Here is a 25,441-nt window from a genome sequence, read left to right as displayed (position 1 = left end):
CTGGGAATCAAACTGTGACCTTCTGGTTCATAGGTCAACGCTCAACCACTGAGCCATGCCAGCTGGGCAACTTTTAAGCTCTGTTTTAAACTTTCCTGTGGGACATTCCACTAGGTGATGCCAGGTCCTGACCCACCGCTGCACAGAGCTTGCAAGGTGACCTGCAGAGACCCCTCATTCCATCACCACCTGAGAGCTCCTGGGAAACACAGAGACCCTTTCCTCCTCACCAGGTGTGTTAACCAAAGCTTTGGCTGCACCAGTAACCAGGGGATTTGTTAAAACTATGGTTTTCCTAACCACATATGACCATGTATTCACCCAATGGAAGAGAAAAATCCTGATAATATTGTCCTCATATTCAATAATAGAATTTTTATTTAGAAAAATAATAGTTTATTTTGAAAAATCCTAATAGTTTCCTAACAGTTGGAAGGGATTTAATTGGCAGCAGTGAGTTGGAAGGTTGTTAGGAGGAGAACCCAAACTCTTGGAACTTTCTTGGCTGAGTTATGACATTCTTAACATGGAAGACCTGAGAAGCTTCCACAGTGTTGTAAGACAACTGTCACCACCAGTGATGGCGAACCTATGACATGCGTGTCAGAGGTGACATGTGAACTCATTTTTTTGGTTGATTTTTCTTTGTTAAATGGCATTTAACTATATAAAATAAATATCAAAAATATAGCCCTAACCGGTTTGGCTCAGTGGATAGAGCGTCGGTCTGCGGACAGAAGGGTCCCAGGTTCGATTCTGGTCAAGGGAATGTACCTTGGTTGCAGGCACATTCCCAGTAGGGGGTGTGCAAGAGGCAGCTGATTGATGTTTCTCTCTCATCAATGTTTCTAACTCTCTATCCCTCTCCCTTCCTCTCTGTAAAAAAACAATCAAATATATTTAAAAAAATATCAAAAATATAAGTCTTTGTTTTACTGTGGTTGCAAATATCAAAAAATTTCTATATGTGACATGGCACCAGAGTTAAGTTAGGGTTTTTCAAAATGCTGACACGCCGAGCTCAAAAGGTTCGCCATCACTGGTCACCACTGGCAACTAAGGAGTGTGGTAGAGTATTAGCCATAAGGCATCTTTCTATTTGTCTCTCATCCTTTACACTTCCTCAGCAGAACAGACCTTTCCCGGCCCTCGGACGTAAGCTCAGGGAGGCCCAGGCATTCTGTTTACTCTTCAGTGATAGGCAACCTGGAAGTATAAGCATAGTAACAACCATAACTTCGTGTGAGCAGTAATACCCATAGTTCTTGCTTTTATTCAGTCAATGCCGTTTCTTGCTCTAGGTGGGGACTGCCGTGCGGACTGGCTGCTGGAGGAGAGGTTGGTGGGCCCTTTCTCTGTCTCCAGCCAACATTTTTCCTTCTCAGTGTGGACGCACTTCGTTTCTGACTTCCCTGAGGCTGAAGGGGCTCAGGGAAAGGAGGAGGGGAAGGAGGGTAAAAATGCCTAATTTGATTGATACCCTCACGAGACATGTCATCTTCTCTAGAACCACACATGTCTCAGATGACAATTACATTCCTGGTTTTTTTTGTGGGTTCTTCAGAGACTCCAACCTAGAGAAGGTTCTCCTGCCTACAGTTCCCCTGATCTGGGAGAAGGAGCCGTATTCCCCCAGGACTTAGTGTTCATACCTAACTTCCTTTCTGCTGAAATCTCATGGACACTTTGGGTGACCCTCTGAGACAGGGCTTGAGGCAGCTCCTGGGCAGCTCTCTACCAGGCACCTCAGCCACATGCAGTCTCTCAGAAGCCCCCACACAAATCCTTGTCCATACAGCTCACCCCTCTGATTTCTGGATGGAGTTGATGTAGTGTACCTCTTCCCCACAAAACAGGGGTACATGTCAAGCTCCCTGAGTGGTCATGTTGAAGTCCCTCTCACCAGATTAAGGAACAGAGCAGGCAATTTCACTTCCCCACTTTTTAAATTCTCAAAAGGTTGAATTGGCCAACTTGACCTTCAACCCTGGTCATCTTGTAGCTTAAGTGTCTAAGAACATGGGCGTTGGAATCAGACAAACTCCTAAGTTCAAATCTCTACTCTGTCATTGTGTAACCTGACATTAGAAAGTTATTTACACCCTGCAGCTTCACTTGCTCATCAATAAAGTGGGGAATCATCATACTTTCCTCAGAGTTTGTTGAGGAAGTTCAATGAGATAATACATGAAAGGCTGTTCATAGTGTGCTTGGCATGTAATAAGAGTTTATTGAAATTACCTACTATAAGAAGTATTTTTAATTTTGGAGAAAAGGGTACAGGATCATAATAGAGGTAAAATAAAGATATATGATGAGAGAGGCAAGACGACTTCAGAGTAGCTGGAGGCTCTGTGCCCTTGCTCCCAGCCAAGAATTGAATTTACAGCTAAAATATTGCACATTCAACTTGAAAAAACAAGCGAAGATTAGCTGACTGGAATATTATATCTAAGGAGCAGTGAAGAAGCCACGTGGAGACTGGTAAGAGGAGAAGAGTCACAGAAAGGGAGAGGGAACCAGGGGCCTCTGTCTGCCTGGGCAACTGTGACCCACCCTCCCTGGGAAGAAGTGCCCAGCCTAGAAGTTTGCTCTGGGCTCTGACTGCGGGAGACCCTGTGCTGCGTGTTTGGGGCCAGCTGAGAGGTCTGTGGGGGTGCATCCAGCAGTGACTCTGAAGGACCCTCTTCTTGCCAGGCCTTCTGTATAGCCTGTCAGTGACTGAACTGCTTGGCTTGGGGAAAGGGGAAAGGTCTCTCCAACAAATGGTCGGAACCCCTTCCCCACCTCTGGAGCCTCCTGGACTGCCCGTCCTGCTCAGTTGGTGGCAGGAAGGAGCAGCGCAGGTCTGGGATTCTTGGCCCACACTGTGGAATTTGGAGCCCAGGTGAAGCTGGAAAGTTCAGCCCCTGCTTTGCTGAGACCCTCTCCTGTGTGGTCTGGTGACACAAGGGGACAAGTACAAGCAGAGCTAGAATTTTTTGTTACTGTATCCCCCAGGGAGGCTTCTGTCAGGGAGAAAGATGGGCAAGTGCTAGGATCTGACTACATTGTGAGGAGGCTGATCTGAGCTCCCTGTGAGTTCTACCAAGCAGTCCCAAGAAGTGAGAAGGAGAGGTAGAGCCCACCCCCCTTCAGGCTGTAAACACCACCCCCGAAAGGAGAGTGTTGGGTTCAGCCCTGTGAACTCCCCAATATCCCTGCTGGGCGCAGTGCTGTAGGGAGGAAGAGCAGCTCCAGCTTGGAGTGGAACACTGAAAGTGTGAGACACTCAGAGGCTATTGTCTGAGACAAGGAGGAAGCGCTTAGCTTCCTCCTGAGGGCTGGGCCAGCAGCATCCTAAACCAGAGCCTCTTTTTGTCTATCCCCCTGAGCCCATAGTGGCTGAACCTGGTCCTGCAAAGGAGATTGCAGGCTGGACGCAACCTGGGCTCACAGCAAGCCCCTTTAGACTGAGGATTTTCGCTTTGAAGCAGAGACTAATTTCCCTCCATTGGGTGCCTGCCTACCTAATCTCCAAGTTGGGGACCTACTAGCCTGAGCTAAACTAGCTTGGGTCCATCCTACGAAGGCTCTTTGGAACGTTCTGGAGGAAGACCAGGCAACCTCGGGGAGGAGGTGGAGTAGTTGACAGGTGGAGTAAGACCTCAGGGAGCCTTGGTCTGACCATAGATCTCCCCTAGCTCTAAGCTTAAAGAAGATGACCCATTTACAGATTGGTCCCTTCTACACATATACGTGTCCAGTAGACACACACATAAACATTAAAAAGAGTGGTAACTAAACACAGGAAGCCTAAGGCCTGTTATACACAACATCTGGCAGCGACCTGCATCTGAAACCCACCCAAAAGGATAGAACAAACACAACCAGGGATGGGCTTCAGACCACACCAGAGCTCAACCCAATTAGGCACACCAAAAGGTGGATACTGGCAGGCTCCAGACCCTGCAGGGAACACCCTGCCTTAGGGGACAACCCCTGCACAGTGTCTCATAGCTGATGATAAAGGTCTATCTCTATAGATAACAAGTTTAAAGGGTTAACAATTGTGCCACTGAGCCCATCAAGACACCTCAAGACTACATAGTCATAGCCTACCCATGAAAGGGCCAAAAATAATCAAGACTCTGTTATAACAGGGGAGCCCAAACAAGCCACACCAGACATTCCTACAGTATCCAGCTCAGGAGATCAAGGAGAATGCACCACTCAATCCCAGAGGACACTTACTAAAAAGGCCATTCCACCAAGACTGGGAGTCATAGCAGTTCTATTTAATTTATAGAAACAAACACAATGAGATCCAAAATGGGGAGACAAAGAAACAGTCTCCAAATGAAAGAATAAGAGGAATTTTTAGAAAAAGAGCTAAATGAAATGGAGGCAAGCAATTTATCAGATAGATACTTCAAAGTAATAGTTATAATGATGCTCAAGGAACTTAGTGAGAACAACAGCTGTATGAAAAAGGACATAGAAATGATAGGGGGAAAATCAGTCAGAAATGAAGAATGCCATATTTGAAATACAGAATACACTGGAAGGAATAGCCAGTAAGCTGGACAAGTAGAGGGCAGAATCAGTGAATTAGAAGACAAGATAGACAAAATCACTCAGTCAGAACAGAAAAAAGAAAAAAGAATTAAAAACCAGGAGGATCATTTAAGAGAACTTTTGGACAACATGAAACAACAACATCCACATCATAGGAGTACCAGAAGGAGAAGAAAGGGAGCAAGGGATAGAGAACCTGTTTGAAGAAATAATGACAGGAAACTTTCCTAGCCTGGTGAAGGAAAATGCCCCATAAGTTCAGGAGGCACAGGGAGTACCAATCAAGATGCCACTAAAAAGACCTACAGCAAGGAACACCATAATTAAAATGGCCAAGATTAAATACAAAGAGATAATCATAAAGGCAGCAAGAGAGAGACACAAAGTTACCTACAAGGCAGTTACCATAAGGTTGTCAGCTGATTTCTCAAAAGAAACACGTCAGGCCAGAAAGGATTGGCATGAAGTATTCAAAGTAATGAAAAGCAAGAATATGCAACTAAGACTGCTCTATCCAGCAGGTCTACCATTTAAAATTGAAAGTGAAATAAAGGGCCTCCAGGACAAAAGAAGAGTAAAGGAGTTTATTACCACCAAACCAGCACTGCAAGAAATGCTAAAGGAACTGCTCTAAGAAGAAGAAATATATATAGGGAGGAACATAGGCATAAGGAAAAAAAATGGTAATAAATAAGTACCTATCAATAATAATCTTAAAGGCAAATGAATTTAAGGCTCCAATCAAAAGACATAGAGTAGCCAAATAGATAAGAAAACATGACCCATATATATATACTGTCTACAAGAAACACACCTCAAAATAAGAGATACAAACAGGCTGAAAGTGAAGGAATAGAAAAAATATTCCAGGCAAATGGAAATGAAAACAAAGCTGGAGTAGTAATCCTATATAATAAAGATGTAATATGCAAATGGTCGTTATGTAATGACCAACCACGTAATGACTGGATCACAGATCAGTAGGAGGGTGGGGCAGCAAGCTACAAGTGGGTGGTGGAGAGCTACAGGAGAGGGCAGGGCAGCAAACTGTGAGGGGAAATTGGGGAAAGGGGAGTGGGGGAGGGGGGCTGGGGGAGCTACAGGAGGGTGGCAGTGAGCTACTGGAGCACAGATTCGTGTGCAGGGCCACTAGCACTTATATATGACAAAATAGACTCAAAACAAAGGCCATAAAAGAGACAAAGAAGGTCATTACATAATAATAAAAATTGATCCAACAAGAGAATATAACTCTTAGAAACATATATGTACCCAATATAGGAGAAACTAGATATATTGAAATAACTGTTGGTGGACTTTAGGGAAGGGATCAATAGCAGTACAGTCATAGTAGGGCAGGTTAACAGCCCACTATCATCAATGGATAATTTTTCCAGATAAAGAATCAACAAGGAAATAGTGACCTTAAATAACACACTGGATAGATTGATTTAATTGGAATATTTTATCCCAAAGCAGTAAAATATACATTCTTCTCATGTATACATGGTACATTCTGAAAAAAAAAAAAACTACATGTTAGGACACATAATAAGTCTTAACAAATTAAAGATGATTAAAATAATATCAAGCACCTTCTCAGATCACAGGGGCATGACATTGGAAATCAAAAATGATTTTAAAAAGCTGAAAAATATCCAAACACTGGAGGCTAACTATCAAGTTATTAAACAGTGAATGAGTTACCAATGAGATCAAGGAAGAAATAAAAAGTTACCTGTAAATAAATGAAAATTAACACACAAAAACCCCAAATCTATTGGGCATAGTGAAAGCAGTTCTGAGAGTGAAGTTCAGAGCATTAAAGGCCTACTCCAAGAAGCAAGGAAAATCTCTAGTAAATAATCTAACCTATACCTAAAAGAATTGGTAAAAGAACAATAGGAAAAGCTCTCAGTAAGTAGAAGGAAGGAAATAGTAAAGATCAGAGGAGAAGTACATGACATAGAAGCAATAACAAAGAATGAAACAGAAATAGTAATAATAAAAAAAAAAACCTCCCAGCAAACAAAAGTCCTGGACAGGATGGCTTCACATGTGAATTTTACTAACATTCAAAGAATTAACATTGATCCTCCTCAACTCTTCCAAAAAATTCAAGAGGATGGAAAACGTGATGCTCTTTTTATGAAGCCGACATTATCCTAATACCAAAACCAGATAAAGATACAACAAAGAAAGAGAATTACAGGCCAATATCCCTGATGAACATATATGCTAAAACCCTAAACAAAATATTAGCAAATCTGATCCAGCAATACCTTAAAAAATCATACACCATGATCAAGTAGGATTTATTCCAGAGATGCAAGGTTGGCACAATATTCAGAGATCAATAAATGTGGTACATCACCTAAACAAAATGAAAGATAAAAACCACATGATCGTATCAGTAGATAAAGAAAAAGAATTCTATAAAATCCAGCCCCCATTCATGATAAAAACTCTCAGCAAAGTGGGATTTGAGGGATCATACCTCAACATAATACAGGCCATATATGAAAAACCTATAGCGAAAATAACACTCAATGGGAAAAAGCTAAAATAGTTTCCTCTAAGTTCAGGAACAAGACAGGGATCTCTGCTTTCACCACTCTTATTCAACATAGTACTGAAAGTACCAGCCACCTTGATCAGACAAGGAGAAGAAATAAAAGGCATCCAAATGGAAAAGAGGAAGTAAATCTGTCATTATTTGCAGATGACGAGATATTGTACATAGAAAACCCTGAAGACTTCACCAAAAGAACTACTAGATCTAATAAGTGAATTTGAAAACCAAATTCAATATCCAGAAATTGATGACATTTTTATACACCAATAATGAACCATCAGAAAGAGGGACTAGGAAAACAATCCCATTTACTAATGCAGGTACCTAGGGATAAATTTAACCAAGGAGGCAAAAGCCATGTGCTTGGGAAACTATAGAGCATTGAAGAAAGAAATTAAGGAAGATACAAATACTAGTAGGTGGAAGCATATGCTGCTGTGTTCATGGATTAAAAGAAGAAACATCATTAAAATGTCCATACTACTCAGTCTAGCCAGTGTGGCTCAGTGGTTGAACATCAACCTATGAACCAAGAAGTCATGGTTCAATTCCCAGTCAGGCCACATGCCCGGATTGCAGGCTCGATTCCCAGTGTGGGATGTGCAGGAGGCAACCAATCAATGATTCTCTCTCATCACTGATGTTTCTATCTCACTCTCCCTCTTCTTCCCCTCTGAAATCAATAAAAATATATTTAAAAAATAAAATAAAATGTCCATACTACCCAAAGCAATCCAATGACATAGTTCACAGATCTAGAGCAAACACTACAAAAATTTATATGAAATTAAAAAAGACCCCAACAGCCATAGCAATCTCTCTATATAAAAGGCTAAGCGACCATCTATCCGACTGGCTGGTATGACATGCATTGACCACCAGGGGGCAGGAGCTGCCGAGCTGTGGTGACTTGGCAGAGGCAGTTCTTGGGTGACACACCCCAGAACCAGTGAGGAGGGAGCGCAATTCCTCGCAGAACCACTCGATTCCACCTTTGGCCGTGGGTTATGTTGTTGCTAGGGCACTGTCAGCCCCGAATCTGGTTTACTGCACACTTGTGTTTGCATTGCACACCCTGTCTTACAGCAACTTTTCATAGTGCCCTCTTGCACTCTGGGACCCTTGGGGAATGTCGGAGAGCCAGTTTCAGCTTGGTTCCCACAGGCCAGGCAGAGACCCCACCTGCTGGAGGGACCCCACTCACTCCACCAGGGTGCCACCCCAGGTGTGGCCAGCTGGGGAGGGACCATGAGAGGTTGGATCCAGGGCATATCCGGCCCCTCTTGCCCAGGCTTGTCTCACTCAGTCCCGCCCCCCTGGCCACTATCTTAATTAATTTCCTTTCAATGTGCACAAATCCGTGCACTGGGTCATTAGTCTTGATATAAAAGAGCAAACTTGGCGGGATCACAATACAGGATATCAAACTCTGTTACAAAACCATTTAATCAAAATAGCCTGGCACTGGCATAATAACAGGCACATTGACCAATGGAACAGAGCAGAGATCCCAGAAAACAACCCACACTTTTATGGACAATTAATATTTGACAAAGGATTCAAGAGCATACCAATAGAATAGTTTCTTCAATAAATGGTGTTGGGAAAATTGCACAGGTACATGTGAAAAACTGAAACCAGACCACCAACTTACACCACACACAAGAATAAACTCAAATGGATAAAAGACTTAAATGTAAGTAATGCAACCATTAAAATTCTAGAAGAAACCATAGGCAGCAAAATCTCACACATCTCTCCCAGCAGTATTTTTGCCTATGTGTCTGAAGGCAAGGAAAACTCAGGAAAAAAACAAATGGGACTACATCAAAATAAAAAGCTTCTGCACAGCAAAAGAAACCATCAACAAAATGAAAAGGGAGCCCACTGTATGGGAGAACATATTCAGCTATGATACATCTGATAAGGGGCTAATTTCCAAAATATATAAAAAACTTATACAGCTCAACATCAGGAAGACAAACACACCAATTTTTTAAAAAATGGGCAAAGTACCTGAATAGAAACTTCTCCAAAGAGGACACACAGATGACCAACAGACATAGGAGAAGATACTCAAGGTCACTAATCATCAAAGAGATGCAAATTTTAAAAACTACACTGAAGTATCACCTCACACCTGTTAGAATGGTTTCTATCAATAAATCAACAAATGCCAAGTGCTGGCGAGGATGTGGAGAAAAGGGAACCCTTGTACACTGCAGGTGGGAATGCAGACTAGTGCAACCATTATGGAAAACAGTATGGATTTTTCTCAAAAAATTAAAAATGGAACTGCTGTTTGACCCAGTGATCCCACTCTGCGAATATATCCTAAGAATACCAAAGCACAAATTCAAAAGAATATATGGTCTGTTATGTTCACAGCAGTGTTATTTACAATAGCCAAGATCTGGAAACAGCGCAAGTGCCATCAGTAGACGAGTGGATTAAAAAGCTGTGGTACATTTACACCATGGAATACTTCACGGCCATAAAAAGAAGGAACTCTTACTCTTTGAAACAGCATGGCTGGACCTGGAGAGTACTATGCTAAGCGAAATAAGCCAGTCAGAGGAAGAGAAGTGCCATATGATCTCACTCATATGTGAAATATAATGAACAAAATGAGCCAAGGAACAAATGGAACCAGAACATGGATGCATGGAAGAGACTGGCCGTGGCCCAAGGAGAGGTGGTAGGGATGACTGGATAAGAAGCTGAAGGGATCAGCTAGAGACACTCATGCATGCCCCATGCACAGGGGCAGTAGAGGAGGGAAGGCCAAGGGAAGGGAAGGCCGGAGTTGGTGGAGGTGGTCAAAGTGGGGGTAAGGGGGGGGGCAGAGACACTTGCAATAATGTCAACATTAAAAATGATTAATAGAAAAATGAAAAATAAAAGGAGATAGGGGAATTAGAGGAGCTCTGTTTCTGGAAGAGTAACCAGGGAATAATGAAAAGGCAGGTGTATGGGTAAGTCTCACAGACAGGAATAGGGGGTATTGCAGAAGTCGAGCAGAGACGTCTCGTGTTGTGGAAACAAATGAACGGGGTAGTTGTACCCATAATAAGTACACCTGCAATTTACTAGTAGTGAGTGTCCTGTATGTACTGAGCCTACACGAAGGGCTTTGCTGAACTCTCTCTGTCATTCCTCACATGGGGTAGGTAATGTTAACCACATTTTATTGATGGGGGATCCGAGGCTCAGAGAAATTTAGTTACTGATGCAATACATTTAACTAGTAAATAGTGGAGGCAGGATTTGAACTCTGTCTGTCCTCAGACCTCAACCTTCTTATCTGCTAAGACATGGCTGACGCAAAGCCTTTTCATGGGATATACTTACATTATACCAGAGCAGGAGCTTCCTAGGAGCCCAGGCACCCTAGGGATCAGAAGGGCGGGTGTTTGGGATTGTGCACCTTGGGAGAGCCCTCTTATGCTCTGCCCCCACCCCCACCCCCCCACAAAAGTGTAAGCCTTCTGAGACAGCGCTAACCAAAGTCCTTTGTTATCCTGCCTTCCCGGCCTCTTGGAGGAATCTGGAATTATTAACAATTGCTGTGTTTACACAGATAAACCAGAAGGACTGGCCGGCATTTCTGTAGACATGGCATTAATTGTAAACTTTCTGCTCACCTCAGGGTTTCACGGAGCCCCCTGCTTAGGACATTGCTGTCTCCCTCACGCAGAGAGCCCAGTGAGGCAGAGGGAGCATCATCCAGGCAGGGCCGCTGACGCGCACACTGCACTGGGTTATAAGCCAACGCTGTGCGGGGAGTTCATCAGATAAGCTTTCCCTGATTATCCCTCCAGGACCAGTCCAGCCATTGAGAAGTCAGTTTCCATTATCCGTCTCCTGCAGCAGAACTTGCCAGGGGCCTGGAATACAATTTAGGCGAGAGTCAGATGGGATTCGCACTTCATCCAACCCTGCAGTCACTGCCTGGCTATTATTTTTCACATTGTAAATAGCAAGAGGCAGATGAAAAGGTAAAAAATATGTTGGTTGGGAGATACTTATTCTCGCTCACCTGGGGTAATCAGGGAGACATCACCTCCAGGTTTGGTAAGCAATCATTCACATTGGACTTTAACACACTGTGATAAACTTTGAGGAATATATCTTTTAAAACATAAAACCCTTTACCTGTGATTTAAAGTTCGGGGGATTGGTCCTGCTCCGCAGGCAGGTTAGATTTAGCATCTCTGGAAATTCCAGAGCAATTTTAAACTACTCTTTTTGATCACTTGCTGCAGCTCCAGCTTTCAAAGAGAATGAGATGTTTGGGGAATGAATTGTGATGGACTTATATGAAAATTTATATGGCCAAGAATTGGATTTGTTCCCCTGGAATATTATAGATTATGTTTTATGTTGGAATTACATCAGTGTGCAGAGCAGCAGCAGGCTGGCTTAATGTAGCTAAACTGTGCCTTGCCTTTCCACTTGGAATAGAGCTCCCCGCTTCCCGGCCCCTCGCTCCCTAATGAAAATAATGGCTTCATGACTCATACATGTGATAGACAGAGGGGATATTGGAATCTTAAAATAAGAAGTGTTGGAGAAAGGACTAACGATCCTTTTCTAATTTCTTTCCCATCCATCTCTTCCCTTCTGTCTTCCCTGTCACCATCCTATTTCGGGCCGTCGTCACCCCATGCCTTATTGCCATTGCTGCCTGTCAGCCTGCAGTCTCTCCCTGCTCTGATTTGTCCCATACACGGCTGCGCGGCCAGCCTTGCTCCCACACCACTTTAATCATGTAATCCCCTGCCAGTCTTCAGTGGCTTTTCATTGCTCCTAAACACATTGCTAACCAGCATTCAAGGCCCTTTCTAGATGTGACTCTTGCCTCTTCTTTTCTCCCATAGCCACTCATTGCACAACTACCACCTTCATCCACGCGTCTGTTAAGCCTTACCTGGAATTGGGCAATAACCTACGAATCGGTCACCGAATAGGTCTCATTTGAACTAGTATTTTCCAGTCTATTTTACAAGTACCATTGATGGCAGGCAGTATGATATTGGGAGTTACACAGACATTTTTATTCTCAAAAAGCATTTCTAATACATGGCTAATATGATATTGTAAAACTGTTACTAGGAGATCAAAGCTATGAATTCAGGCTTGCAATGAGTCATCAAAAAAGTTGGCCGAAAGATAACTTCATGAGGTCTCTGGGTCTGCTGAGGCCCTTCAGCATGTTAGAACCCGTCTTCACCTCACCTCCCGGGGTAGTTCCACAAGCTCACTGGAGCTCGGTGGTTTACTGCCATGCCCACATTGGCAATTGATTGATTGTGACAATGACAAAGTGATAGCCTTGGCTCCATCTTACCTTCTGGCCGCCCTGGCCCATTGTGGGGACCAGCATTTGTACTGCAAAGCTGTGCAGCAGTGATTTGAAACATTAATGCAGCTTTCTGAAGAGCCCAAATTACAAATGATGAGGAGCTTAGCTACCCGGGGACTCTTGTTCAATATTCTTTTCTATTTAATTTTTTGAAATTTACGGGAAATGATATTAAATGAGGACCCATACGCAGAAAGTGCTGAAAGAGGAAACAAAGAGGATGTCAGAGAGTGCTGAACCTCGCGAAAGCTCTGTACCCACAAAACAAGCTGTGGCTTTGTAAATTCACTCTAAGTACATTTGAGAAACAATAAACCATAAAAGAGGTTACTGTGACCTTGATTTCTGCAGAGCATTTGAGATAAACGTTCTAAGTATCAGAATGCATTTGCTCGGCTGTAGTGTTGTGGACTGATTAAAAACAATCCCTGCTTCTGGAACCTCCTTCGGAATGTGGATGAGGGGCTGGCCGGGTGCCAGGAGCAGGAGGGGCTCTGGAGCACCTCTCGAGATGAGTCTTTCTGGCCAAGACTGATTTAGAAAATGTGGTTCCCATCTCAAGGCTTCAGTGAGAACTTCTGCTTCCAACCTCTTGAATCCAGACACTTGGCTGAGGTGCCTCCTCGGTTGCCAGTGGAAGATGTGAAGCAGAGAAACCGAGGCAGGGCCAGTGCAGGTCAAGGCAGTAGGCCCTCTGTAAACCTGGCCGAGGGAAACACCAGAGTCCTGCTTTGGAGCTGATCTTCTAGCCAGGCTCCCTTTCCCTCATTGTCAAACGTGGCCCGACATATGTCCTGGCCTCTGACCAAAGAGGGAAGCAGCTCGTCCTGCCTTGGAGCCGGGGAGGGGAGGGAAATCATCACTTCGGTAGCCCCCTCTCAGATGTGGAGGCTTCTGACCCAGAGCTGCAAGGTTTAACAAACAAATACAGGATCCCAGCTAAGCTTGAATTTCAGACAGGCGAGGCATCATTTTATAATATAATGTCACATGTCATATTTGGGACATAAATATACTAAAACTAGAGGCCTAGTGCATGAAATCCGTGCACAGGTAGGGTCTCTAGGCCTGGCTGGTGATCAGGGCTGATTGGGGCCTTCTAGCTGCCAGCCTGGGCCTCCCTTCCCCCGCTGCCGGCTGCTGGCCAGGGCCTTCCTTCTTTCCGTGCTGCCCCCTGGTGGTCAACGCACATCATAGTGCGTGATAGAACTCCCAGTCTCCCAAACTCCTGCAGGGACACTTTGCATATTAGCCTTTTAAATACATATATATAGATATTATTTGTTGCTTATTTAAAATTCAGATCTAACTGGGCATTCTGTAATTTACCTGGCAACCGCATTTCCAGCAGTTTTTTAAGGTGCATTTCATATAGGTCTGAAGACTGATAGAGTTAGTTGGCAGTCTTGGCATTATGGACATTTGGCTGGATGCTTCTTTGATATGGGAAGTTGTCTTGTGTGCTGAAGGCTGTTTTGTTGCATTCCTGGCTCCTACTCACTGGATGCCAGTAGCACCTATCCCCTCTCCACTGTGACAACCAAATATGTTTCCAGACATTAACAGTTGTCCCCTGGGGGAGGCAAAATCACCTCTAACTGGGAACCACAGCTTGAGAGGTAAAGCAGGATTGTGAAGCCTGTCATGATGGTCGACCAGAAGGTGGGCCTTTTATCCAAACACAATACAGGTCCTGCCCCACCTGCATTCCCGCCTCCTCCAACATTCTGGGCTCCTTTGCAGTAATTCTAGGAGCTGTCTACACCTGTGCAGAGGAGCCCAATAATCCCATGTGGATTATAATCACTAGGAAATCATCCTCTCCTCACGTTGCCTTTCTACACAGCTCACATGAGGCTAACTATGACAACTACTTGGGTTTAACTCAGACATCTTCTTCAAAGAATACCCAGGACTGGTCGGTGTGGCTCAGTGGTTGAGCATTGACCTATGAACCAGAAGGTCCCAGGCTCCATTCCTGGTCAGGGCACATGCCCAGGTTATGGGCTTGATTCCCAGTAGGGGTGTGCAGGCGGCAGCTGATCAATGAATCTCTTTCATCATTGATGTTTCTATCTCTCTCCCTCGCCCTTCCACTCTGAAATATATATATATATATATATATATATATATATATATATATATATATATAAGAATACTCCATATACCATAAGCCAAGTACTTGCATTTCATCAGAGATCGTCTGTGTGAATAGTCTGGGTTAAATTTAGCATTTAATGGGCAAAACTCTTCCAGTCAAACCACCTTACTAAAGTGTACTTTTGCTCCATTTTGTAGAAGGAGAAACTTCAGGAATTGGATCATGAATTCTGTTCTAGCATTTCCTCCTGTAAATTTATCCTTGAAAAAAATGCTGATGTGCCTTTATGTGGTATTTCCTTTTTGTAAAGTTTCTCTACTTCAATATGCTTTCATACTCCCTTGGAGAAAAAGGAAGTGGCATTTGCTTTATTAACCTTGAATGTCCAGCATTGATAATTAATTTTGTAGGCCTATCAGCTTGCATGGTGGGAAAATGTTATTAGCAAGTGAAACACCACTGGTTTCCTCATTGCTTCCCATATTTTGTAGGCTTTTAGAGAAGCACGGTTTTATACAAACCCACTGAGCAAAGCAAAGACAATGTACTCCCTGGTCATATTGCTGTGGGAAATCTCTGTTCTCAGTTCTCTATAACGGTTGTATCTTCTCAAATCTCTCTTATCAAGTGTTTTCCTTAAATAGGAACACTCTTTCTCTAAGAAACCCTCCTTAAAGAATAACATTATCTTTATTTGTAATCACAGGCCTTTATCATTGTGAAAAACTTGGATCCTTCTCAGATTCGGATATTTGTATTTAATCAATAACCACATTTCTTTTTCATCTGTCTTACCTCTGCAATTGCATTTTCCAGCCGTGTATGTTTTATTGTGTAAGAATGCAATTGAAAGAGCCATTCATGTTTGCAAAAAGGATAATGTTTTATTACTGGTTAGAAAGAGAAGAAATGGCACACTGTATAACCGGCTCCTGCTCCAGCGCAGAGGGTTCTGAAAGCGAGGAACGAGTGAACAGCCCTCGGGAAGAGGCCGCAGAAAGCTCCTGGTATTCTGACCACATCATAAAGTAAGACCTGGTGATTCTTATGTCTCTAATTGACAAGCATTCAATTCGCATTTGAAATGCATAAGCTTAGTGCGATCTGAGGGTCTGGAAAGAATCAGGGGATGATGGTCGAACTACTTAGCAACGATGCGGCATGACCTGATCAGTGACTCCAAGGACCACGTTATTGGCACAGGACCCCCAAGACCTCCCCAGGGCAGGGTCTTCTGCTCTCAGTGACTGGACCATGGGGGGCGGGGCGGCGAGGGTGCTTGGCTAGGGGCCAGGAGAGCTGAGGGCAGGGGCAGGCACTAAGGGAGCAGCTGTTGAGGCCCCAGCCCGTGGAGCTGGAGCAGCCACACTGCCCGCCTGGACAGTAGGAGCTGTGGAGGGCGCAGGGGGTTAGAAGGTTAGACACCAGTTAGGTCCCTGCCACTGCCCCTCATACTGCGGAGTCCTGGGTAAGTCAGTTCTTGGGGCCTCCCTTTCCTCTTGTGAAAAGTGAGGATCTATGATAAGAATGTTCCATTCCTAGTGTCAGAATCCACTCCTCTCCCCACACCGATCTGCGCCTCCTGTGCGCGGAGAGCAGAGCGGCGTCCCAGCTTCTGAAAGCAGCACCGGCTCGGCCTCCACGCAGCTCTGAGCGCACCGGCCGGGCAGCGGGAACCACGGGTGCTGTGGGAGCAAGACGAGAGCCAGCGGCCCCTTCCCAGAGGCGGCCTCGAAACACTTTTTAAAGATGAAGAGTTTTCAGTGTTTGGGGGAATTTACTGCAGAGTAGAAAAATGTGTCAATGTACTACAGAAACCAAATAAATGTTGCTTTTGCTTGAAATTACCTAGTCAAGCAAAGCAGGTCCTTTGAAGTTTTTGCTGTTTGCCTAGATTGCAAAAGTTCCCTTGACTCTCCACCTCACTGTTGCCACCTTTGTTTGGTCATTGATACATTGTGCTTTTAATATTCAATAAATACATTGCAGTATCTCCCTGGGACATATAAGAACACAGGAATGAGCAATGGCATGCTGACAGGAAATAGGACAAGTCCAATGTAACTTCAGCCTAGTTGTGTTTTTCCCTCAAAATAATTTGGTTGAGTTGTAAAGTACCTTCTAATTTATAAAAGATCTTTAATTGTTATTTTAGAGAAAGAGGCAGGGAGCGGGAGAGGAAGAAGCATCAATGTGAGAGCACATAAGAGCTGCCTCCTGCACGCCCCTTGCTGGGCCCGGGACCCAGCGGAAACCTGAGCACATGCCAGGCCAGGGATTGAACGGAAACCTTTCAGGGCAGCGGCACCCAACCAGCTGAGCCACACCAGCAGGGGCCACATAAAATCTTCTTTGGAGATTTGTAAGTTTGAGGAGGCGCTCAACGTAATTCTTTATTACTTTAAACATCATCAGGAGAAAAAGCGATGGCTTGAAAGCACATGCTGAGTTAGGAGACGCTGAGCGAGACCTCCGGCGCCTCGGCGCCTGCACAAATGGCGGCTCAGCAAAGCGAACTGATTCTGTTTTGATATCCTGTTGCCTGCGGTACTTGACAAACAGAAACGGGGAAAACGAGGAATTGATTATCTTGAAACTTGCACATAATTCCCATTTTTGCTCATTAGATAAAGAAGAGCCTTTTCACAACAAATTAAGAACATGCCATAGTCAGACATGGAGGAACATGGCCTAGAATTAGAGGGCTCCCTCAAAGCACATCATATTCGAAATTCACTGGAGGTGTCTTAACGAATCTGTTGTAATTACATGAACATGGCTTCTAATTTATTTAATTCCCTTTCCTACCTAAACTGTACATATAAGTGAATTTTAAGAGACCGTATAAATAAATTTTTAATTAAAAATGATGTTATGCAATACATTATTAATAATAACCAACAATGTATAATGTTTATGCATGAGTCCATTAGAAAGATGAGCTAATATATGTCAATGGTAAAGAACGCACTAATTTGTCCTGAATCTGTGAATGAAGTCAAGTTCATGCGGCAAGCCAGCGAGTGCACTAGCTCAGAGGGCTTCAACATGCTATGGTTGTTGCGAGACATCTGTTGCCCGTGGCATGGAAGAGGAACTTAGGACTTGTTCATCACATGTGATCAACATCTTATTTTTCAGCGAGCCATGCGGTTGTGAATTTTGGAAGAAGACCTTTGAGTGACACTACTGCTTTCCCAGGCAGGTGCAGAGTAAACGGCCAGCAGCGCTCAAGAAATGCACACAGCCCTTCCTCCAGCTGGGATCGGGCGTCCTGCAGCGGCTCTGCGGCAGGCCCCCGGCCTAGCGGTAACAGATCTCTGAAATCTCCATGGCCAGCTCCAGACACTCGCCGGTCTCGTGACAAGATTCAAACAGGCTGCAGTCCATGTCACAGTTGCAGTTGCAGTCATTCCAGGAGTGGCTTTCGTCCGAGGTGTGGTGGTACCGGTAGGAGGGGCAGCACGCGTTGGTGCACACCGTCTCACACGTGTCTGGGAGCATCAGGAGACAATCCCAAAACTGGCAAAAGAGGCAGGTGAGGATGAGGGAGGCACACTCCTCTGTTTAAAGAAGAAGAAAGACAGTGAGCAGTGGCACCCGTGGCAGCGTCAGTGTAGGCAGGGCTGGTGTGGGCGTGACCTTGGTAACTTCACCGCCCTTCTTAGCTGTTGTCCACATCAGGCCAATGGGCACCGTGTTCTCTCAGGCTCTCCCTCCTCCACGTAGTGCTCACCCTACTTAAGTGATGGCTTTATTAGCTGCTGAGCATTTCCTATTGATCCCACATAATCAGGTCATTTAAAGTGCCGTCACCTCTACACTCCTTTATTTACTTGGCTTGCAGAGCTGCTGGGAGTCACACAACTGGGAACCTTGCAACTGTCTGAAAACCAGCAGGTCCTCCCCACAGCGGTGATTCAGGAGCAGTTAGAGTCGGGACAGGGAAAGGCTACAACCTTCTGGATTTTTGTCTCAAGGCTTTCTTATTTGTTTGATGTGGATTCCCATAAAGGTGCCACACCTATATTCACATCCAGGCAAAAAGCAGGTTCCAAAACTTAAATGTCAGTGACTTTAAACCAACCATCGTGTTTTTATTGTGTTCTATGTTTAATCCTTGTCTCCTGTTTTCCTCCAGTTATATAAACCGTGGCTAGAAGAATACGTCATTATATTCCTAAAAGGGTATAAATCTGACGAACCCCTTAAAGAAACTTGGTCTAAAGATTTACTACGCAGACTTGTAAAAATCTGAAAAGTCTCTCTAAGGCCTTGAAGGTAATGGGTAATTCGAGCCAAACGGCTGTGATGGGCCATAGGCTATTATATTCTTTGTTTCCATGAAGGGAATTAGTTAGAAGAGGGAGCAGTTCTCTTGTTAAAATTATAACTTTTCTTTTTAGTTAGAAATTTCTCAAAAAATGGGAGTTTTGGTAAAAACCTGCATAAGTGCTCACATGACATATCTTGTTAATTAAAATCAGAGCCCTGAAAATTGTTGATGGTTGAAAGTAAGGATTTCCCCCAGAAAAATATTCATAGCTTTTGCTTTTCAGACTTTAGTTGATGGAGATGCCAATGCCCAAAGCGAGTCCTGCCTGGGTGGACAGAAATCTTCCCTCCTGTCTCTGCCCTCCCTCCCGTCCCGGGCCCTCCCTTTCCCTGTGCAACGTGGTAGAGAGCCACACCAGGACTTTCACGGCCCCTTTAATCGCCATATATTATTGCAGGTGCTGTGGCATTGCTCAGTATTCATAGTGCAGGCAGCATATTCCATAATACCTCTGTAGTATGTTCTCATCTCTTTGCCAGAATGGTGCATTTTTATTCACTGAGAGCCAGTTTCTAGCATGTGACCAACTCACCCGTATCTCATAAGTCACCGCAAAGCACGCACAAACATTCAGGAGTGAGCTCAGTGCAAAGACTCTATTTTGCTTATGCGTTTCTGACCAGGGTGTGTTGGTGGTCAAGATCGGGGCTTAAAACCTCACCAAGCGCCACCAGTGCCCAGCCTGCTACTGCAGCAGCCCCGCAAGAGGAGGTTCTCCACAGGAAACAGCCCAGGGCCCCTCAGGCCGGAGGCTCAGGAGACCTGCTCAGGGCACGGCCCTGTGACAGCGACCCCACCAGCGCTGTCCTTTGCGGAGGAGACATTCAGACTTAGTTTGGAGGTAAGTCGGGCGGGTGCAGGGCGGCGCGCCTGCACAGGAGCTAGTGTTTCCTGTAAGAGGATGAAGTACCTGTTTGTGAAGTGACCTTACGATTTCCTGAGGGCACAGAACCTCGGGTTCGGTTCCGAGTGCCAGGTCTCTGCAGGTTGGCAGGTGCCGGAGGCCTCTGCTTCTGACGTCTGCCATCGATTTTTATTTAAAAAAAAAAGATGTTTTCACCCAACTCTTGGGCCAAATTAGCATTTCTTTCCTTCTCCCTCTACTGTGCACTTGAGAATAGAGCGCGTTTGCTGTCAGTCCTTTTGATTTGATTACAAAAGGCAGAGCCTTTACCAAAAAACATGGCAACGTTGATGATTGAAAACAGATCTTCCCAACTTTCAAGTGTGCTCTACACTTTTCCTAAAAGTCATGTGAAATCATTCTTCACGAGCAGCGTAAACTGTTTTGCATGCGGGTGTTTTTGTTTTTTGCACAAAAGTAACGTGAGCATTCATGTGAAAATTTGCAACTGGTCAGAAGCAGAGTGGGACTTGCCCTTCCGGCGGATGCATTGTCTTTGCCTTCACGACTCAATGGGGTTTTAGTGCTTAATAAGCATGACACTCAAAGTCGCATCCATGATGGCCACCAGCCTCTCAGCCCATCCCCAGAGGCTGCTGTGCAGCCAGCCGCCTCACTCACATCTCTTATGCAGTCGCTTCATGACACCTCACCCTGGCCCAGGCCACGCACCGCAGACCCACCCCCCGCCAGTGCTGCCTGGGCCCCCCGCCCCCCGCCAGTGCTGCCTGGTCCCGGCTCCCGTACATGCAGATGATGCACCAGCAGCCTGGCAGGCGTTCTGGCATTTTCCTCTTCCTCATCATAGTCTCCCATCGATTCTTCACCGAGTCCCGCTGATTCTCTCTCAGATCTTTATTTGAAGCCCATAAGCCTCTGTCCGCATCCTTAGTTCGAGCCGCCCTCAGCCATCATCTCGGCAGCAGCAACAGCCTCCTACCTAGGCCACTGCTACCCATGAGCCCTCACACCTTCAGCGGCCACGATAAGTTCAGCCATAAACGAGGACAACTCACTCTCTCGGAAGCCCGATCCCTGCTGCCCGCTGGGGCGGGAGGCGTTCCCACTGCCCTGTCTCAGTCCTGCTCTCCGCCTGCTCCCGCACCCGCCGGGGTGACTTCCAGGCCCGGATGCCCCTGCCTCAGGGCCTGTGTCCTCCCCTCACAGCCTGAACTCCACTCAGCCCTGGAGGCTCCCGCCTCCAGCCCTGCCCTCTGACTCACACCCTGCTGCAGCTCTCATGGCACCTGGCTTGTTTTTCCTTCACAGCATAACCACAGAAGGATGTTAAATAATTAGTTTATCAGTTAGCTTCTCCCCTCCTGGGACCTCCGCCACAAGCAAGCCATGCTCTTGCTGACTGACTAAGTGGACCGTAAGGGAAAGGCATCGTGGGGCAGGGAGAAGGTGGTGAAGGCCAGGCTGTTCCTCCTTCTGCCATGCTGAGTGCCGCAGGCTGGTGGGAGCACACCAGTTCTGGCCCTGACGCCTCCTCTGGGCTGGCAGCGGCCCTCACAGCTCGGGGAGGATGGTTAGGTGCCGGGAGGGGAGGAGATGGAGGAGCTGCTGCCAAGTTCTGGGTGTCTCCTTGGTCCTCCACTTGGCTGTCCACCTCCCCTGCTACCTCCCTGGCACCCTTTGTGTATTTCCTCCCTCGGTTGATCCCCGGGAATCTTGGCAGAGGTTCCAGTCACTGCGGTGGGAGTGCCCACCTCCCGTCCCCACTCCGTACCCTTCTAAATGGGTCCAACAGCTTTCAGATGAATCCCAGAGCAGCAGGCCACGCGGCAGTGCTGGCACCTCTGTGAGCACCCAGGGCGCCTTCAGGACAGGGGTATGGGTGGCCCCTGATAGCACGGAGGACACACGGGCCCACAGGTGCAGCCGGACAGCTGGGGACCGGCTGCGGGGTGGGGCCTCCTTAGAAAGAGTCATATGTAATCACAGCAGAAAGGTGCCACTACAAGGAGTTTCCACACATGTTAGTCTCATGGCCACACCCTGTCCTCCCTGAGAAGCCTCCAGCTTTCAGCCTGGCCCTGGGGCCTGCCCTGTCCCCTGCCCCCTGGGGCCTCCCCCTCCCCCTGTCCCTTGTAGCCTCCCCCTCCCCCCTGGTGCCTCCCCCCTGGGGCCTCCCCCTGCCCCCTGCCCCCTGGGGCCTCCCCCTGGTGCTGGGATGAGGGGTGGGAGGTGGGAGGTGCGGTGGCAGGAGCCGCCCTGCTGGTAGCACTCAGCTCCAGAAGCTGCCACCTGCTGCTTTGAGAATCATTATCCCAAACAGCAGATTATGGTTCTTCCAGAAGTGACCCCAGATAAACAGCAATCGCCCTCTTCTCCCCCAAACAGAGGCCGAGAGAAGGCACCACGAGCCTCGGACCCAGGACGCTAGAGCCCTGAGCGCTGCCTGTGCCATCCCGGGAATCTGGCGTAATCATGAAACTCAGTCCCAGCGTCTGACTGATTACTAAAAGCTTTTGGTCAAAAAGTATACAAATTGGTTCCCACTCCCCCACATTTGGTTTTGTGTGTTTCCAGATGTCTGTAAGGCAGAATGTGAGTGTGTGGGACTGAATGCCTCCTTCCAGCGGGGATCGCCCCTCGCGTTATCCGTGTAACAGCTACTTAAACATGTCAGGATCCATTTAAGTTCAGACAAGCACGACTAACACCGACGGCAGTTCTTTAGAACTGTAATGACTAGATTTGGGTGATACTTAGTAAATTTGTGCTTATGTTTTTTTCTGAGCAAATGAACTGAAATAATTATAAAATTGAAACATTTTATAAGGTGACACTGCTGCATTTAATTGTATGAAATTTACTGGGGAGAAAATGTAATCATTTTATTCAGTAGTCCATGGTGTAATTAAGACTATTCTTTTGAGGCATCTTGTATTGATGATCTTCCCTTCCACCTGGATGAGACATCTCAAATTCAAAATTATACACCAATTAGGTGTCCTCCCAGGATTCGTCTAAGGAGCCGGTGTTCTCACACCACGCGGAGCCCCGCTTTTCTTACCCGCGGGGATGCGTGTGCAGTCAGAACGCAGAGACGCTGCGAGGCGCCGGCGGTGCCCTGGCTTCTCCCGTTTCATCCGGGAGGGCCCCGGGCTGAGCCTGGGCTGCATGACGTGATGCTCCGGGGCATCGGGCCATGTGCAGCGCAGCCCCTGGAAGCCCCATCGCGCACCCGTGACCGCTGGCGCCGGGAGGTGCTTTACAAATCTGCACGCGCGAGGCTTTCCGTCTTGTTTAAATGGGGCGATGCATATGAATAATAGATATTAGCAATTAAGCACCCATTCCCCTGCTCTCCGTTATGCATTTGAAAGAAATTAGCCGCACGCAGGCGTGGAAGTGGATGCGGTCTCCTCTCCCCCTTCTGCTTCCCCTGCTGCTTCTGGAAGTTCTCTGTATTCTCTCAGCACCACGGTGACCCCGCTCCCAGGGGCTGCATCCTTAGATTAACTGCGATGACAACTCTCTACAATGAAGCGAGTCCGACTGAACCCTTGACTTCCTCGGTGTTTGTGCTCTAGGGTAATGGGAGTGTTTCTAAGTCACCATTGTGGACCTCGCCTGGGTTTTCTACCCGTTCACCCAGGAACCACAGTCTCTTACCTTGAAGGGAGGATTTTCACTGGGGAAAGGAGGGCTGCATTAGCAGCTATTGTGTTGGCCTTAAACCAGAATGTTCTGGTCACACTGGCCTGAGCCCAGGCCTCAAGAAAGCAGCCTGATGACAGTCCCCAGGACCCTCCTTCACGCTTTTAAAGAAAGGGAGCAGGTACGTCCCCGCCAGCAGTCATTTGGGCCCTTCCTGAGAGTGTGAGTTCAGGCACCATGCTAGCCACGTGGCCCTCTCCTTCTCCTTCTCCCGCCCCTTGACGGGCAGACCAGAGAGGCCTGGCGCTGCACCGTGCTACCCAGCGTGCGTGGGCACCAGGGCGGTGTCTAATTCTGGGGTCACACGGCCAAGACCCGTTACAAGTGAGATCCTTGCATCCCTGACACTAGCTGATAAAATGCGGAGACCTCTCCTGTGTTGCCTGTTTTCTTGTTTGGCATCAAACTAAAAAAGCCAGAAACTTAGGCATCACCTTGGACTTGAGGTCATAACCTGGCAGTCCGCAGGCCAATGTCGGCCCAAAGCTGCTGGCTGTGTGGAGTTTTGTAAGGGACACAGAGGTTCCAGGTAACACTAAGCTGGCAGCTTCGCCTCCACAGCCTCGCCCCCCTGTCACTGCCTTCCAGTTCTCGACATCATTCCCAGCATCTCCTGGTGACCAGGCAGCTGGCCTGTAGCTTCTGGTCTAAAGCATCCGTGACAACATTTGTACAAGACACCACATATATGACATGTTAGAATCTTCTCCTCCCTTAGTCTCTAAAACTGTAATCATCATACAAGCAAAACCTGCATCTCTGGTATGTGACAAGGTCCATGCTGGCTGCTGTATTTGTGTGATTTCAGTTCTTCTTCAAAATGCTCTGTGGGGTGTTATAGGCCCCATCATATCACCCAGAGGCTGAGAGTCAGTTGGCAACAAACAAACAAACAAACAAACAGTTTTGCAGTTAAAAATTTCAGAGCCAGGAGTTAAACTGATGTGATTCCAAATTCCTCTTATATAGACTTTGTTTTAATTTTGTTTTCTTATTTGTAAAAAGTAAATATGAATTTAAATACAGATCAGAAACTATACCCATTCGAATTTTCCTCTGATAAACTCCTTCTAGCTTTCTTTAAACACAAATGTAAATGTAAACTCCTTCTAGCTATTTTTAAACACAAAATCCTTAAATGGTTTATGTCTCCTGTACAGGCCACTGCATGGTTATCCTGAGTGAAGTTCATGTGTCTGGTGCAGTCTGTGACTTTGAACTTGACTATCCTGATCATTTAGCTCCAAATCAATTTGAAATTGGCTTTGCAGATGGAATGTGCTTTGTCACACACAGGGATGGTTTGGTGTAGGTTTGCACTGATCAGAATGCATAGGAAGTGATATTACCTAGAGCTGTGGTCGGCAAACCACGGCTCGCGAGCCACATGCAGCTCTTTGGTCCCTTGAGTGTGGCTCTTCCACAAAATACTACGTATGGGTGCACACGTACAATGCGATTGAAACTTCATGGCCCATGCGCAGAAGTTGGTATTTTGTGGAAGAGCCCGTATTTTGTGGAAGAGCCACATTCAAGGGGCCAAAGAGCTGCATGTGGCTCGCGAGCCGCGGTTTGCCGTGCCACAGTTTGCCGACCTAGAGGAACCAACCCTTTTATACAAGTTGCTGCTGTAAGCATCCTAGTCTTCTATATAGTCTATATTTATATTTTTCCAGCATTTCAATAGCATTCCACTCTTCCTTCTCCTCCCCACCTCAACAGTCCCAGATCTGAGAAAAGAAAGTTTGCCATTTTTCTTTACCATTTAGCCCCACAGCAAAAATGATTACACCTCACCCAACTCTTTCAAAACAGTTTGCCTCTGATTCCCAGCGTTGAGAGCAAACACTCTGCCAAGCACCTCGTAATTGCAAAGTGACCTTGACATGTGTCATTCACCAGGGCTTTCAAATAAAAGTCTTCCTGTTTAATAT

The 25,441-nt window shown here is 46.1% G+C and overlaps 1 protein-coding gene across 2 annotated transcripts in view; it reads right to left on the bottom strand.

The window, feature by feature from the left end:
• Positions 1-17,901: 17,901 nt before the first annotated feature.
• MDFIC2 (MyoD family inhibitor domain containing 2) overlaps positions 17,902-25,441 on the bottom strand; it is a 113,497-nt gene continuing 105,957 nt past the window's right edge. For both annotated transcript variants that reach the window (XM_036333785.1, XM_036333786.1), the window contains one exon: positions 17,902-18,161. In XM_036333785.1, the coding sequence (XP_036189678.1) occupies positions 17,902-18,161 (260 nt within the window). The remainder of the gene's footprint in view (positions 18,162-25,441) is intronic.

This window comes from Myotis myotis, unplaced genomic scaffold (assembly GCF_014108235.1).
Source record: "Myotis myotis isolate mMyoMyo1 unplaced genomic scaffold, mMyoMyo1.p scaffold_m19_p_13, whole genome shotgun sequence".
Lineage (NCBI taxonomy): Eukaryota > Metazoa > Chordata > Mammalia > Chiroptera > Vespertilionidae > Myotis > Myotis myotis.
Note: the sequence above shows the minus strand (reverse complement) of the source record. Positions and strands in the feature narration are given on the sequence as shown.